Source organism: Eurosta solidaginis, chromosome 3, assembly GCF_040869045.1.
Source record: "Eurosta solidaginis isolate ZX-2024a chromosome 3, ASM4086904v1, whole genome shotgun sequence".
NCBI classification, from domain to species: domain Eukaryota; kingdom Metazoa; phylum Arthropoda; class Insecta; order Diptera; family Tephritidae; genus Eurosta; species Eurosta solidaginis.
Genome location: NC_090321.1, coordinates 148,249,492 through 148,264,580, shown reverse-complemented (window position 1 = coordinate 148,264,580; position 15,089 = coordinate 148,249,492). Strand labels below are relative to the sequence as shown.

Here is a 15,089-nt window from a genome sequence, read left to right as displayed (position 1 = left end):
ACATGAATTTTACCTGCAGATTTACGTTACCTGGAGCAGCCATGTGAATAAAATATGAACCAAAAAAATTGAATTTTCAATATTTATTATTTTCATTATTATTATATATGTACATGAATTTGGAACTTATATTAATACAGTTTATATAAAAAAGAAGTAAGTACTTTAATAATAAATAAACTCGCTTAATTGGTTTTTGTTTTCCAATCGAAATCTTTTCTAAGCGAGCAGAAAATAATTTTAAGCTTTAGAAAAAACTCCAATTATTTGAATAATCTACAACTTAAAGCTTAGTAGAAATTCAGATTAGGTTTACTCATTTTTCAGATCAAGAATATTCAAAGGTGTCGTGGAATCCGATTGCTGTCGTAATTGATGAACTTAAAAATGTACGACTTGTAATTAAGTCAGACTTATTATTGTTATAAATCTAATTATTCAAGCAATAATTCTGCAACCCTTAGCAGGAGTATTGATTGGTTTCAAATCTAATTCCGACAGCAATCGTATCACATCCCTTATTATATATGTACCTGATATTGCAACTTAAATTAATACTGTTGATATAAAGAAAAGTAAATACTTTAATAATAAATAAACTCTCTTAATTGGTTTTTGTTTTCCAATTGAAATCTTTTCCTGTGCAAGCACATCGCTAACCTGTGTTGGCAAAAGATATGATTATACTGTCTTCGATAGATAGTCGGACGAGCCGCTACTCGGCGAAGTAGAGATGACCGTTGTGTCGGTGGCAGCTGTTACAACAGCAGTTTCTAACTTTACACCATCCGTACAGTGTGATGAACGCTTCACTGCCTTTTCCAATTGCTTGGTGCCAGCAATTTTTGCTGTTTGTAAAGCTTTAACTGTAATGCAAATATATAGATGGGTTAAAGTGGTTTTCGTATGTTATTCAACAACTCACCCTATACCATCATCACAGCCTCCTCATCGATTTTGAATATGTGTACTGTTTCAGTATTAAGACCCAGTTCGTTTGGTGCAACATTTTCAATTAGATGAATATGTATACTATCCGTTAGGCAGACAATTAGGTGCAATCGATTCATTCATATAGTGTGGGTATTTGAGCCGTAGACGCAATGGCAGATATTTTGATTCTTTTTGAAGTGTAACATTTGTAAACAGTTGGGTTTCTCTGCTGTCACCATCACCACTAGAGAGCTATTGAAGAAACGCTCGACCAAGATAATATGTGAGATTGACACGCATAGATTTCTTCCACCTTTTCACAGTTATTGATGGAGAAAATGCGAAAGCCATATTTACCATCCAATACCGAAATAGAACTGTAGAGGAAGAAACATTTTATAAAATTTAATAAAATCAAAAAATGATAGTTGTGCTAAAATGGGGTAACGTATTGTATGTTAAAGTATAGCGAAGTCTCAGCGGCTTTGTCCTGGTGAAAATTGAGTTTGAATAGGTTTTATTCTTCATTCTTAGAAACATGTACGAAGGTACCTGGTAAGATATTAAAAATCCTCAACGCTTTTTTTGCTAAAACTTAAAAAAACTCATATTCAAAATTCTGCTTAACTTCTACATATCAATAGCTACCTTTACCACCAGGAGTCACTATTGCTTCTACGCCTATGCTTTTGTTTCCTACATCGATGAGCTTTGTAATAAAATAAACAGCTATCTCCCCAATCTCTCCAGTTTTGTCGCCTTGCGAAACCTGATATTGTCACCAACCAAATCATCGGTGACCTTATTTAAAACATGACCTCGCCAAATGTCGACCATATGGCATTACCCAACCGACTGTCTTACACCCTAAAACACCCGAACATACCGACACAGGATTGGAAGGTACTTACTGTATCTCGGCCTACGGAGGAAGGTCAGTTATACATCTTCCAAATAAACAAGCAGGCGGAGGATATATTGTACGCGCAGCTTGGAAAAATGTCCTTAGGTACAGACAAAATTTATATGCGACTCAGGAAAAGAAGTCGCGGGTATTAAAGTCCTAACACGCTGGACGTGGGCGAAGTCGAAAAGGACCTCAAAAGCCTAAGGGAAAAAAGACAGGTGGAGGTAGCCCACGTCACCCCGAATGTGTTACAAGGGGACCAACAGCCAGATGGTGCTGTGAGTCGCACAGAGGAACACCCGGAACAACAGGTATAAGAGGCTGAAGGTGGCTTCGAACACTCTAAACCAAAAGGGCTAGGGGAGGACGACGTCACGATGAACGTGCTGGAGGGGGACAAGCAGCCCATTGGTGCTGCGAGTCCTACAGATAAACCTCCAACACAGTAAAGTGGCGTCGAGCGAACTCCTCCTAACGCGCTGATCCACGAGCCCCGGCTTCCATCGGGAGGAAAGGTTTCTGGACTTAGCGCGCGCGGATTTGGCGTTTACTATGCGCAAACGGAAGGACGGGTGCGAGCTGTAGTAATGGTAAGGAAACAGCTGCATTCATATATGCTGCCTAATTACACTACTGAGGACCTCGTAGTGGTGGTGAAATCGCCGGGCTCAGATGGTACATGTCCGGCCATGCTACAAGTTTCAAGTAGGGCGGTCGTGGGATGGCTTAAAATAATATTCGATGGGTGCATAAACTGAATCATGTACCGCACTCTTGGAGAACTGCTCGTGTAGCTTTCCTACCAAAGGCGGGGAAGATCGGTCACGTGTATCCCAAAGATTATAGACCCAATAGCTTAATATCATTTCTGCTCAAAACCTTTGAGAGGCTAATAGATGTGTACATAAAGTCCAACGTGGATGAAAAGCTGCTCTCCACAACACAACAGGCGTACACCAAAGGCAAGTCAGTAGACACCGCATTGCAGAGGGTGGTAATAAGCATAGAAAAAGCCCTGGAATATAAGGAATATGCTCTAGAAGTCTTCTTAAGCCTTGCCGGGGCTTTCTAAATGGGCGATTATTGATGGTCTTAATTACGTTAAAGTACATCCAGCCTTACCCAGATGGATCGACTGCATGTTAAACTGCAGTAAGATTACATCGCAATGGGGATTGTACAGCGGCACTCCGCAGAAAGGGGTGCTATCACATCTGCTGTGGACGCTGGTCATTAACCAACTGCTTAGGGGATTATACGAGGGACCAGAAAAACTTACGGTTTACGGAGATGACGTTGCATATGGTCTTGTTTACAAAGAGGTACAAGGTCCCTAATTGGACCAGGCCTAAGTTAGGAGGGGCGACCCTACGGGAGAAACCTTGCACAAAATATCTAGGAATGATCCTAGACAGTAAGCTGTCATGGAAGCTCAACGTGGAGGAGAGGGTGAGGAAGGCTTCAACGGCACTTTATGCATGTAAAAGAATGCAAAAGAAGCGGCATCTACGATCAGAAGGAACTCGATGACGATGCCTCAAAACTAACAACCAAAATCAATAATTATCATTTCACTGACACAAATTTTATAGTTTTTTTTTGGGATTTGGACACAATGTTGTTGTTGTTTTTGTAGCGATAAGGTTGCTCCCCGAAGGCTTTGGGGAGTGTTATCGATGTGATGGTCCTTTAGCCGGATACAGATCCGGTACGCTCCGGTACCACAGCACCATTAAAGTGCTAGCCCGACCATCTCGGGAACGATTTATGTGGCCACATTAAACCTTCAGGCCATCCCTCCCGATTTCGTCTAGCAATGGTATTCTCTATCATTTTCGTTCGGTCTTTACCTTTCTAACTAACAGGAAGGCAAAAGTAATTGTCAAGTGATAAGTTGCCATTGTTTAACATAGTGCAAATACACTAGCGATTCGTCTCTGATCCGCATCGAAAGTTCGTTTCGTAATAGAGAATGTGGCCCTAAGGTTAGACATTTTTTTCAATTTGTATTTTGACTTACCAGCAACAACAGAATCATGTTTAATTGTACGCCGCCCCAGAGTTAGACATTTTTTTCAATTTGTATTTTGACTTACCAGCAACAACAGAATCATGTTTAATTGTACGCCGCACAAGCATTATAGCATCATGTAACGAAGCTCAGTTTCTTCCAAAAATTGTTCAACACTGCCACGTAAAATCAATGTACTTGTTCTAGCATTAACGCAACCTTTAAATAATTATAAACTATAAAAATGAAATTAATGTCAAACCTTGGAAAATGTTGAAACGTTCACCACCAACCTGACGTTCTTCAAAGTAATCACATTGACCCAAAACACTTGAATTAATGTCATTAGCTGTAGTCATAACAGCACCACCACAAGCTTTCATTCTACGTTTCCAATCTTCTTCTGGTACATGAACAGCACAGAACATATCACGATCTGCAAAATACTGTGTAGCAACGTCACCAATTGGTAATTTAGAAAACAACATTGGCGCCTTACTTAGCTAGTTTATTCTACAGAATACGCCATTCAGCATCAACAATTTTCTGATACTCTTGGATATTGGAGGACATTGCTGTGGCAGATCATTTTTCCAATAAAGCACTTTGTTGCTCCTTTGATTGGCGCTTCGACATGTACAGCCATGCCATATTTTAGCATGCATAATTGTAATGCTTTACGTACAGCTTTAATGATGATACGTGTATGCACGCCTTCCTCAACATCTGGCTTAACTTGTTTTAAGATTTCACATGCTTAAAATACTACTGAAGTGGTACCATCGCCGACCTGATAAGAGAAACATTTTTATTCTACACATTCTAATATAACAAAAAACTTACCTCAGCATTTTGAAATTTGGCGATGTCTACTAGAGTTCTACGGCTGGATTCACAATATCCAATAGTTTCATAATGGTTGCCCATCATTTGAAATTGTGGCCTTACCACTGGAATCAACAATATGCTTGTCCATACTACGTGAACCCAATGTAGTGCGTACAGTGCTACAATTGAATGCGAGGCATTGATGTTGGATATGAGTTGAGGTTTACCATGAGAGCTATCGGTACCCAAGCATTTTTTACACAAATACTCATGTACCCAATACAAGTTCAGGACGTTCATATTTATCGACACGCTGTCCGGTATGGCCCAAATGTTGGAAATATGCAGTTGGCACTGTTGAGAAAAAATATGGATCAATGAACACAAGTAAAAGTGAAAGATTTTTTTACCATTTCTTGTTACTTTACACATTAGACATTGGAAACGACGACCAGCATCTATAAGTTTCTATTGAGCCTTGCAACGATTACATCTAGTTGCACCCAATTCACCAAAATGTACAATGGGTGACTCATATTCACCCTCAACCGTGCGTGCCATTGGTGAGACGGTAAGTGTAATGGACATAGCTGTTGTTTTTAATAAATCAGTTGTTGCAGGTATGTAATACAAAGACGACCTGCAAAGAAGAAAGATCAATGTAATTGCCAAACAAAACATTAATTTCGATTATCGATACCTAACGTAACGTGGCGAGGAGTTACCCTGATCTTCTACACATATTTTATGGTCACCAATGGTGGTAATAAACCCTGTTCATTAGTAATAAAAGCACCACCAGCGCTATTTTGATTTTCAATGATGACCCTATTCGGATTTAGCATCTGATCGGGATCTAAACGGCGTTGGGCTTGATCATACTGTTGCGGCTGTTGATATTTACCAGTAACAGGTGCAGGTGGTTGCTAAAGAAAATAACACAAAAATAATCATCAGCAAATTTGTAAATTATTAGTTGTATTAGCATACATTATAACCAGGACGTCCGGACGTGTCCGGGTATTGGGGGTTGACCCGGCTTGGGTGGTTGACTGAGCATTGGCGTCTGTCCAGGTTGTGTTGGTGGCATCATAAAAGCCATCAACAACAAGTGCCAAGAATATATCCGCGGATACCTGCCGACCAAAATGATTCAAGGTGTTGTGATTGCCAACCTCACCTACCCGTGGCGAATCCTGTACCTAACAATTTGGTGCCAGTTAACCCTCTGAAATAATCGGCGCAATTGTACGCCATTGTGTTGGCATTAATTTGGCAAAATGCAAAAACTTTTCATCCTCCTCCCGTGACCATTCTGTCTTCTTTATGCTAGGATCAAGCCATTCGTACCAGCGTGCCTTAAATTGCTTGGCAGATTTGCGGTGCAGCAGTGATGCAATACGTGACCACTGACATTACAGCTGCTTTGAGGATTTCACCCTGAAAGTTATCAATTTAGTTAACAAACGGCCAAGAGTAACCAGTTGCGTCAAATGCTTACCTCAGTGTTTCTCCACACACCACCTTTTATCATAATTCGCGGCATGGTGCTATATAATTGTGAATTCTTTCGATGAGCACAAACATCAAATCAAAAATTTTTGTCGAAATAAACAGCAAAAATCATTGTATATTAAAGACTGGGAAAATTTTAGAATAGCACCCCCCGAGTTCGGGGTAAAACTTGGTATCAAATGAAAGAGGGAGTTCTCCCGATTACAAATATATATATTTTAAAGTGCGCAAACTTATAATTTAAAAGTTATTTGTTGTTAAAGTTTGCAAATTTTCAAATTTCTATAGCACTTTAAATTACAATTTACATATCTTTCAAAACCTTAATCCACATACATATCTATATAAATTGGCAACGATAAACTTAAATTGCATTTTTGTATATTTCACATTTCATGTTTGCATTGTTTTCACTTATTATAAATGTTTTTATTAAATCAATCGCGCTTTTGTAGCAACATGCACATGTATATATATATATTTTATTGATGACATTACAAAGCTGTGCTGCCACATATATATACGTATACACATAAAAAATTTGTATAGAAATTTGCAAACTTTAACACCAAATAACTTTTAAATTATAAGTTTGCGCACTTTAAAATATATATATTTGTGATCTGGAGAACTCCCTCTTAATTTTAAATCTTTCCGGAGATATTCCATTTAAAACTCTCAAAATTGAAAAAATTTTCCACCACCAAATGTTTTGCTGTCTCTGCTGAATTAGAAATGGCGGATTTTTTTGCACGCAAAAATGACGTATTTTGCTATCCCTATAAAAATAATAGGTGCGAGAGAGCACGATAAATTGTGGGAAAGCTAAATTTGTCAACATGCTATTTCATTTGGAGAATTTTTCATTCCAAATCGTCACCCGTGTCAAAAATTCGTGTAGCTGTGTGCGTTTTTAGTCACACGATTTTTGCAGGGAAGGAAAGCAGATAATAAAATCAAAGCACGAGAATTAGTATCGTTTAGTTCGGCAAACAAACAGAATCGTAAGCAATGTTTATATGTATGCTTATATGTATATTTATATGTAGCTTGTCGCCGTGACCATAGTACAGGCTTACAAGTATGATATGTCTGAGAAGGAAACAATTCATTTCTCCTTCTAACACACTGCAGTTTGACACTTTGGTCAGTGTCAAACTATTGTGGAACTCGGTGGAACCTTCGTGGAACATACGTTTGACACTGAACGAAGTGTCAAAATTACCGGGGGAGCTGTCGTGGAAAGCGACGCAGGGAAACAAGAAAAGGAGCGGAATATCGGATATTGGTTGCTGTGATGGTAAATTTTTTTGAACGAATTGAGTATGAAAATGTAGTGAACCTATATGGGTCCTACAGAAAATTTATAAATTATACAAAAGTCTTGAATTGGGGTATCTGAGGACGCGTAGTTATTCCAGTATTAAGAATACAAACACGGATGCTAAGTTTTTCTACCCGTTCAAAAGTTCTCCGCGAAAAACAGTTTGAAACGGAGGTCGACTGCAATAACCCGTACAAAAATGTGGAAAGAGAAATGAAAAGACGAGTTTTGTCCTGTTATCAATAGTCCAAAGGCGAAAAAGTATTCGAATTATTGGAAGCGAGGCAAAAACGCGTCTATAAATACCTCCCCCGACGGTTTTGGTGGTGTTTTAGCAAACGTCCCCGGTAATAAAGTATCACAATTTGTTAATTAAAATTGTCCAAAACATATAGATTTTAAAAAGAGATGTAATAAAGTGCTCACTTGAAAGTAAATTAGGATATTTCTTTGTAATTTTACGATAAAAATTTTACGCAGTTTTCGCTAGCAGCTACTACACTTTTCTTGGACCTAAGAAGTACAACAGTGCCAAATAGGATCCACAAAAAAAAAACGAACAAGAACAAGCATTTTATCAGGTGAGCGTGGCTGTGTATGTGCGTGCTGCTACATATCCTACTTGTAGGCCTATACTATGGCCGTGACGTAAGGGCAGAAGAATCATGCAATTATTCAGACGCATGGAGTTTTAATATTTGCCTTTTCATTCCGATGAATGTAATCGCCGTTGTGGCAAACGAGCAAACGCCTGAATTGAATATATTCACACATGGCGGAACGATACAAAGTGGCCGCATCGAACAGCTGATTATAACCTTTTTTTATTTGATTTGATACATCAACTTCCGGCGCAGTACGATTTTGACATTTTTCCATCGAATTTACAAAAACAAAGTACATGGAATTCTTATTTATGTATGTAGGTATGTCACCATGCTGCCACCATTTACACACGCGGTTATATGAACGCACATAGTAATACTCTTGATAAACTTGATTGTTTGTCAGCTGAATTATTGCCAAACAAAATTTGTTTGATTGTTATACAAATTAAAAAATGCCAAGATTAAGTGAAAAATCAAAACTAAAACGCCTTTACTTGCTGATGTTGGAGATTTCTGATGAAAATGCCTGCTGTAATGTCTGCAAGGTTGCATTCCTTTGAGTTTACCTCGTTTACACAATGAAATGTGCGCGTAAATTTATACAAATTGTGTAAATGATTTTTCATAAAAAATTTCACAGCTCGTTTACGTACTAGATAAATTTATACGTTTACACACTATATAAGGCATTTAAACGGTTACATGAGTCCCCCTAATGTCCATTATGTTCGTTTAAGCAAGTTGAATCATTGAACACGATCATGTTGCCGAATGTAATCGAACGTTGTTGTGTTCGATTTTTGCAGTTCCTTGTTTTAGACAACAACATGTGCAATATACGAAAGCATATGGTGAAGTTTGAAGCTTCAATCTGATAAATTGAGGAAGATATGACAAAAATCCTCTTTTCTGAAAAATCGGTTGTATGGGGGATATAGCCTATAGTCGTCCGATACGGCCGGTTCCGACAAATGTCTAATCCGATACGAAAATATACCCGCTCACGAAATTGTATTACGATACCTCAAAAATTGAGGGACTAGTTTTCGTTCAAACAGACAGACAGACACACGGCTAAATTAACTCAGCTCTTCATCCTGATAATTTCAGTATACTTAGTGGTGGGTCCTATCTCTTCTCCTTTAAGGACAATTTCGAGATTCATGACAAATTTAATATACCATTTCATAAATGAATCTCATCCATTTCAAAGACAGCTATGGCGGTCAATTTTGGCAGTGGTGGTAGAGTGCTCCGCCTATCACACCAAAGATCCTGATTTCACGCCTGAGCAAAGCTACATCGAAAACTTAGAAGTTTTTTCAATTAGAAAAAGATTTTCTAAGCGGGGTCGCCCCTCGGCAGTGATTTGGCAAGCACTCCGAGTGTATTTCTGCTATGAAAATCTTGTCAGTGGAAACTCAATTGCTTTGCAGATGCCGTTCGGAGTCGGCATAAAACATGTAGGTCCCGTAGCGTCAGTTTTTTAGGATAAATTAATAGGAGCGCGATGCAAATTGAAAGAGAAACTCGCCGTCAAATCTCTTCGGAGGTTATCGCGCCGTACATTTATTCATTTTTATTTTAAGTATGCTATATATGTGATTATAATCTCACTATACGGCTAATTTTAGGTATCATAAAATCTCGAATAATGAATATTTCAATTTTCTTCTGTTTACAAAAAACGTCCGTTATTGGAGTTTAAGGGATTGGATACAGGGGTGGAAGGAAAGGTTGAACTTAACTGTGCCATTGTCCTGTAAACTGCCAAAGTGTCATGAGATTCCTTGTAAACTCCCTTCTTTTCTTTTTTTGTTGATAGACTCTAGTATACATATCAATTTGTATTCCAATTTACAAGAATTATAGTAGAGTATGTTAAACATATCGCATTTTTCGATTTCGCAATTTTTTAGCGGCCGGTCTTAGGCTAAGTGCGAAAGGCAAACGACTTCTGGCATATTTTTATTATTTATGCAAATAAATATTCACACCAATCCTTAGAACAGTCTAATGCATTTGAATGTGCATTTATGTTATAAATTTGTTAATTGTTAATTTAGCGAATTAAAAAATCTTTTTTTGTATCCTCTGACCCGCACGAAAGGAGCAGTTTCTTTTCATAATGTAAGTATACTTACACAATTATACATACGTTTAAATATTCACAAACTCATTAACAATGTGCCTTAAGATTTAAACCCAAAGTTAAATACAAATATACATTTTCACTTTCACCTGCTACAGCTGTAGGGGGCATCTAAAGCTAACTACAAGTGTTTGTGCTAGGGGTTGGTAGGTACACTGCGGCCAACCCCAATTCTCTGTTCTGCTCCAAAACTCAAGCACAACAATGCTTACATCTGAGTAGCTTCGTAAAAAATATTGTATGTTGAGCATCTGTTAATTCATAGGTATGCGATTTAAGTAATTTTGATAAAGCACAGGCAGGCAAAAGAGAACTCTCATAGTGCAAGTATAAATGAAATAAAAGTTGGCAAATAAAGCTTTTTACCTCACAAAATGTGTTAAGGTAGGATGATTCACATACCACAATTCCACTTTCGTTTATTTCCACCCAAATACCGCCGATCGGAGCTCTGTCGTAACAAACAGTATGTTCTAGCTGTAAAACGTGACTCAGAACCAAGTTGACTGCCGTGGAAGAGAGGTGTTTTGTAGGAGACTGAAATTTAAACGGTGTATACGCCATTTAATAAGTGTTGTGGTACGGCATCATGTGGCGTTGTTCGGGGTTTGCCTAGGGGAACAGTTCAACGCATGCTCCAAAAGGATATTACATTTGCTAATCGACTTTACGTTGAGAATATATACTTATGTATGTATATAAGTGAATATGTTTGGATGAATGTTTTCTTATTTCAAACATTCGCGCAAGTGGTACTTGGTATGTTTACAGTTATACATGTATAATGGTGTAACGCGTAAAAACAATATTGTAAACATAATTCGCGCAACACAACACCAATGAATGAAAGTGCCGCCGGCAGTGACCGCTATTGAAATGAATACCTACAACTAAATTTTAACACACGCTTGAAAATCATTTCGCAGTCTATTTTGACAAAACCCAAACCAAGCTATTTAAATGAGGCAATTGAAGGCAAAGTGAAATAATTACAGAAGAAATAACGGTTCTTTTTCCAAAACTTGCGAAACATATGTAAATCAATATATTGTTCAGTATGCATGAATATAAAGAAATACATATCGCTCGTATTATTTTAAAATGAAGTAACGCGAAATTATCGTTTTTCGAGATATTATGATATATTTTATTTACTGACTAAGGACTTTATGTGTCCAGGCTTACATACATAAAATGCAAAGAAATAAAAATTACACGAATAGATGACTTTGCATCTTTGTTTTATAAATTCTGCACGCTTAACTGTCTCTAGTAGAGTGATTGAATTCAGCGTTACGCCATGTTTCCTCGTTGAAAATGGTTCGTTTTTTGAATGCAAAGTGAATCAACATAAATAAATATATGTATATGTACTATGAGAGCAGTATTTGGCTGAATGAATTTTTCAAAGTAAAGTGAATTATTTCGAATGCAAAGCAAAAATAAAATTTTCAAATAATAAGAATTTATCTTGCAACAATATATTAGCCCAATAATTGAAGTTTATGCCCTTCCTATTAAATTAAAAAAAAATTAAACGAGCCATATGATTAATTTATTTCACAAAGGCCCTAAACAGCAAATTTACAATTTCAGAAGAGAAAAACGTTATATATAAAATTTACAACACGCATAATTCCGTTTTTATTGATTCTAACACTTTCAAATTTTTACTGAGGGTTAGGGCCTTTGTGAATGAAGCTAAATACATACATATGCATATCGAAATACAGCATTGGCCACGGGATTTCTGCATAAAAAAACGCGAAGTATTATATAAGTATGTATATGAGAACATTAAAACTTTTTTTGTGATTTATTTAAATAGCGATTTAGTGCAACTTGACGATATCTTTATTTGCAATAGAATTGTTAAAGTTTCTACTAAAAAAAGCGTGTTTCTGAAAACGTGTCAACCAAGAACAAAGAAGTTTAATTTCTTATAAGATAATTTTATAGAAGTAAATCTAAACACGAATATGTCGTTTTCTACAAGTTTCTAGTTTTCATATGGCACGGCAATATCTGAAAAATGTTACTCATACGCCCACCACTTCCGCCAATACATATGTATGGTTTCCTCAATAATTATTTAATAATAACGAGCCGGACCCGTGCGCATCTTGCGCAACAAATATAAAAGTCTCATATCAGAAATCAGCTGTTCTATCAATCAAACATCTAAAAACTTGCATGCGCTTGCGCTGCGATCAGGCGAATGTTAACAACTGTCGGTAATGCAGTCTTAGTTCTAATCAAATATTCACAATAATGCCATAGTACAATAGATTGCTTTGTGTGCTCACAATCATTTATTTATAACAAATTATTTTAATAAAATAAAGTTAAAATCACTACGACCAGTAATGCCCAGAGTTCGCTAATAGCACGAATCCCCATCTTTACAACCAAAACTTTATTCATAGATTTGGATTCCAAATAAGAGCGAAAAAGGGACCTGTATATAAAAACAGCAATTAGAAATAATATACAAGATAACTTAATTTATAAAATAATTGATGGGCCAATTTGTGATAGGTACAAGAATAATGGAAACAATACAAATATAATGCATAGGGCGAAAAAGATACCATACGTCGTGGGTGTAGCAGAAAAGGAAGTAGAACATTTTTAATTTAGTAATAAAACGCTAGTTGGGTAATGTGTCGTCAACTTCGTCATAAATGTCACACTCCATATTTCCGTCATTGATGTTTTTGGTTTGAGGAGTGATTATCGATGTTTATGGTCCTTTGCCGAACAAACATCATAAAGGTACTAGTCCGACCATTTCGGCCACATTAAACCTTCTAGGCCATACCGCCCCCACCCCTAGTGCCATGAGGAACTTGGGGTTGCCAGTGCCTAAACATGTGTATGATGCATTCATATTTGTAACTGGATTCCCTTAGCGTAGGTGAGGTTGAAAATTGGGTTGAAGATGCTTTGAAGCTATAAAACTTTGTATAGGGCTTATCAACCCCTTGAATCCCTTTACCATTGATGTTTTGCGATTGTGAAAAAATAGGATGAAAAATTCAGAACTGATCCTAATAGACCAATTACACTGCGTGACAAAACAAACAAAAATGTTACACTTTTTGCGGGACATGCATTAAGTTATAGGTCTAGTGGAGTTTATAGCTCAAAAAGTTCTTCAAAATATATACAAATTTTAATTTTTATTTTATAATTTTATTGTCTTCAAGACCTGGTTTGTTATGAAATAGGCGTGCATCTGTGCGGAACAGGAAACTGTCAGCGTATTTTGTGGTTACAGTGAGTACAAGCTTTTTTTTCTTGTTTGCAAAAAAAAAAAAAAAAAAAAAACCCCGAAAAAAATAACCAAAAAATTGAATTAAGTTAATTCTAAAAAATAATATAGTGTAAAAATTAGTTGTTTGTACGGTACACGTACGGAATTCAGTTTTAGTTTCTTATACCCTATGCAGTGGTTATCTAAAAAATTGTTTATACATGGAAATTTACTCTCGTTCGTTTATCTCACGCGAAATGAACATTGATACTAATTTTAAGTTCTTCCTTCTTGAAGTGTTGAGGTGTGATATATTTCAAATTGACTGGCATTGAAAACTAATAATCAGAGTCCCAATGTAATTATTATTTAAAATTTTCAAATTGAAAACATTTCCCGAAGTCAAAAATGTATCAAAAACTTTGCTTTTTTACTAATTTTCAAGGAAAATACATACATACAATTTTTTTTCTACAGCCAAAGAGTTTTGATTTGTTAAGAGCCATCACTCGATACTTTGGCAAATTACTCGATGTGTTCTTAAGGTAATCGCTTCGTTTTTTCTTGCCAAATACATTTTTCAAGAATGCATCAAATTAATTAATTAATAGCCTTCCAAAAGTCGTAACCACGCGAAGCGACTCACCGCATAAATATATATGATGCAGTTAACCAAAACTAACCAAAAAACTCCTGGAAAAAATATTCGGCATGAATGGGTTGCTTTATTGTTGCAAAAGTATCGAGTGGCTCTTAACAAATAAAAACTATTTTCTAAAGTTTCAAAATTTTTTCTGCCCGCTTAGAAAAAATCTCAATTGTAAAATAAAAGCAAATTAAGCGAGTAATTTAATTTATTTTTGATTTTTAATTGAAATTTTTTTCTAAGCTGGCAGAAAAAATTTTGAAGCTGTAGAAAAAAAGAACCCCAAATAATCATAATTCAATGTTGTTTTTTTACCATTCTGGATAAAACAAATGTGATATCTTATCCGTCAACTGTCTGACAGGATGTTCAAGATGGCTACTTTTTAGTGTTATGACAGGATTTAAATATGGCTGTGCATAGGGCCCGCTTTCTTCAGCGAGTTATAGAAAGGGACACAGAATGCGACCACGATATTCAATTAAAAATTAGGCGATGGATACAGAATTGTAAATACTATGGAATTTTTTGGTTTTTGTATTTAAAAAATAAAATTTAAATTTTTAATTGTTCGAAAAACTCAAAAGTTTCATTATATCGATTACATAAAACGTTTCATAAATCGCCTTATCATCACAATATTCGGGGGCAATTAAACGTAAATCTCAAAATCCAGTACAACAACTTCACTCAGTCATTAATATGGTATTCAGATCAACTCCACCAATTTTTTTGCGATACGTGAATTATTGCCGGAGTTACAGCTACAGAGTTCGGGTATAAAATTGAGTCCATTTTTTTAAGTTTTGAATCAATGTTGCTGGCGACCCAAATGTTAGTCCAAATACAATATTTTAATGAGTTCGCTGTATAAATATCTTATCTAGTAATTGCTCGAGCCTTAACTCG

At 36.4% G+C, this 15,089-nt stretch overlaps 2 protein-coding genes across 10 annotated transcripts in view; one reads left to right on the top strand and one right to left on the bottom strand.

Annotated features, from left to right (window-relative positions):
* Window positions 1-204: 204 nt before the first annotated feature.
* Window positions 205-7,244, bottom strand: LOC137244356 (T-complex protein 1 subunit eta-like). Of its 5 annotated transcripts, XR_010950921.1 has the most exons (10): window positions 6,181-7,244; window positions 5,670-6,119; window positions 5,380-5,605; window positions 5,090-5,319; window positions 4,695-5,033; window positions 4,351-4,641; window positions 4,145-4,297; window positions 3,937-4,087; window positions 926-1,310; window positions 205-866 (listed from the first exon to the last, which is right to left on the bottom strand). XR_010950921.1 is itself a non-coding variant. In XM_067773260.1 (9 exons), exons 6-7 carry the CDS (start codon window positions 4,277-4,279, stop codon window positions 3,979-3,981), a joined length of 258 nt encoding a protein of 85 aa, XP_067629361.1. In that variant the 5' UTR covers window positions 4,280-4,297; window positions 4,351-4,641; window positions 4,695-5,033; window positions 5,090-5,319; window positions 5,380-5,605; window positions 5,670-7,244; the 3' UTR covers window positions 205-866; window positions 926-1,310; window positions 3,937-3,978. The 5 variants fall into 5 exon arrangements, 2 of the variants coding, with proteins under 2 accessions (XP_067629361.1, XP_067629362.1); XR_010950923.1 differs by having other exon boundaries at window positions 3,937-4,054; window positions 4,114-4,297; window positions 5,670-7,244; XR_010950922.1 differs by having other exon boundaries at window positions 3,937-4,070; window positions 5,670-7,244.
* A 3,554-nt stretch (window positions 7,245-10,798) lies between these two features.
* Window positions 10,799-15,089, top strand: part of SiaT (Sialyltransferase) — a 92,279-nt gene continuing 87,988 nt past the window's right edge. For 3 of the 5 annotated variants that reach the window (XM_067773254.1, XM_067773251.1, XM_067773250.1), the window contains exon 1: window positions 10,799-11,037. The gene's annotated coding sequence lies outside the window, so the exon portion shown is untranslated. Of the gene's footprint in view, window positions 11,038-11,071; window positions 11,314-15,089 lie in introns of those variants that run through there. The other 2 variants (XM_067773253.1, XM_067773252.1) reach the window with 2 other exon arrangements.

Bases quoted from the DNA above. Each gene is read 5' to 3' on its own strand.
- LOC137244356 (XM_067773260.1), bottom strand. From the start codon at position 4,279: ATGTTCTGTGCTGTTCATGTACCAGAAGAAGATTGGAAACGTAGAATG. The intron at 4,071-4,113 runs GTTTGACATTAA...AATTATTTAAAG, and splicing joins ACGTTTCAACATTTTCCAAG to GTTGCGTTAATGCTAGAACA.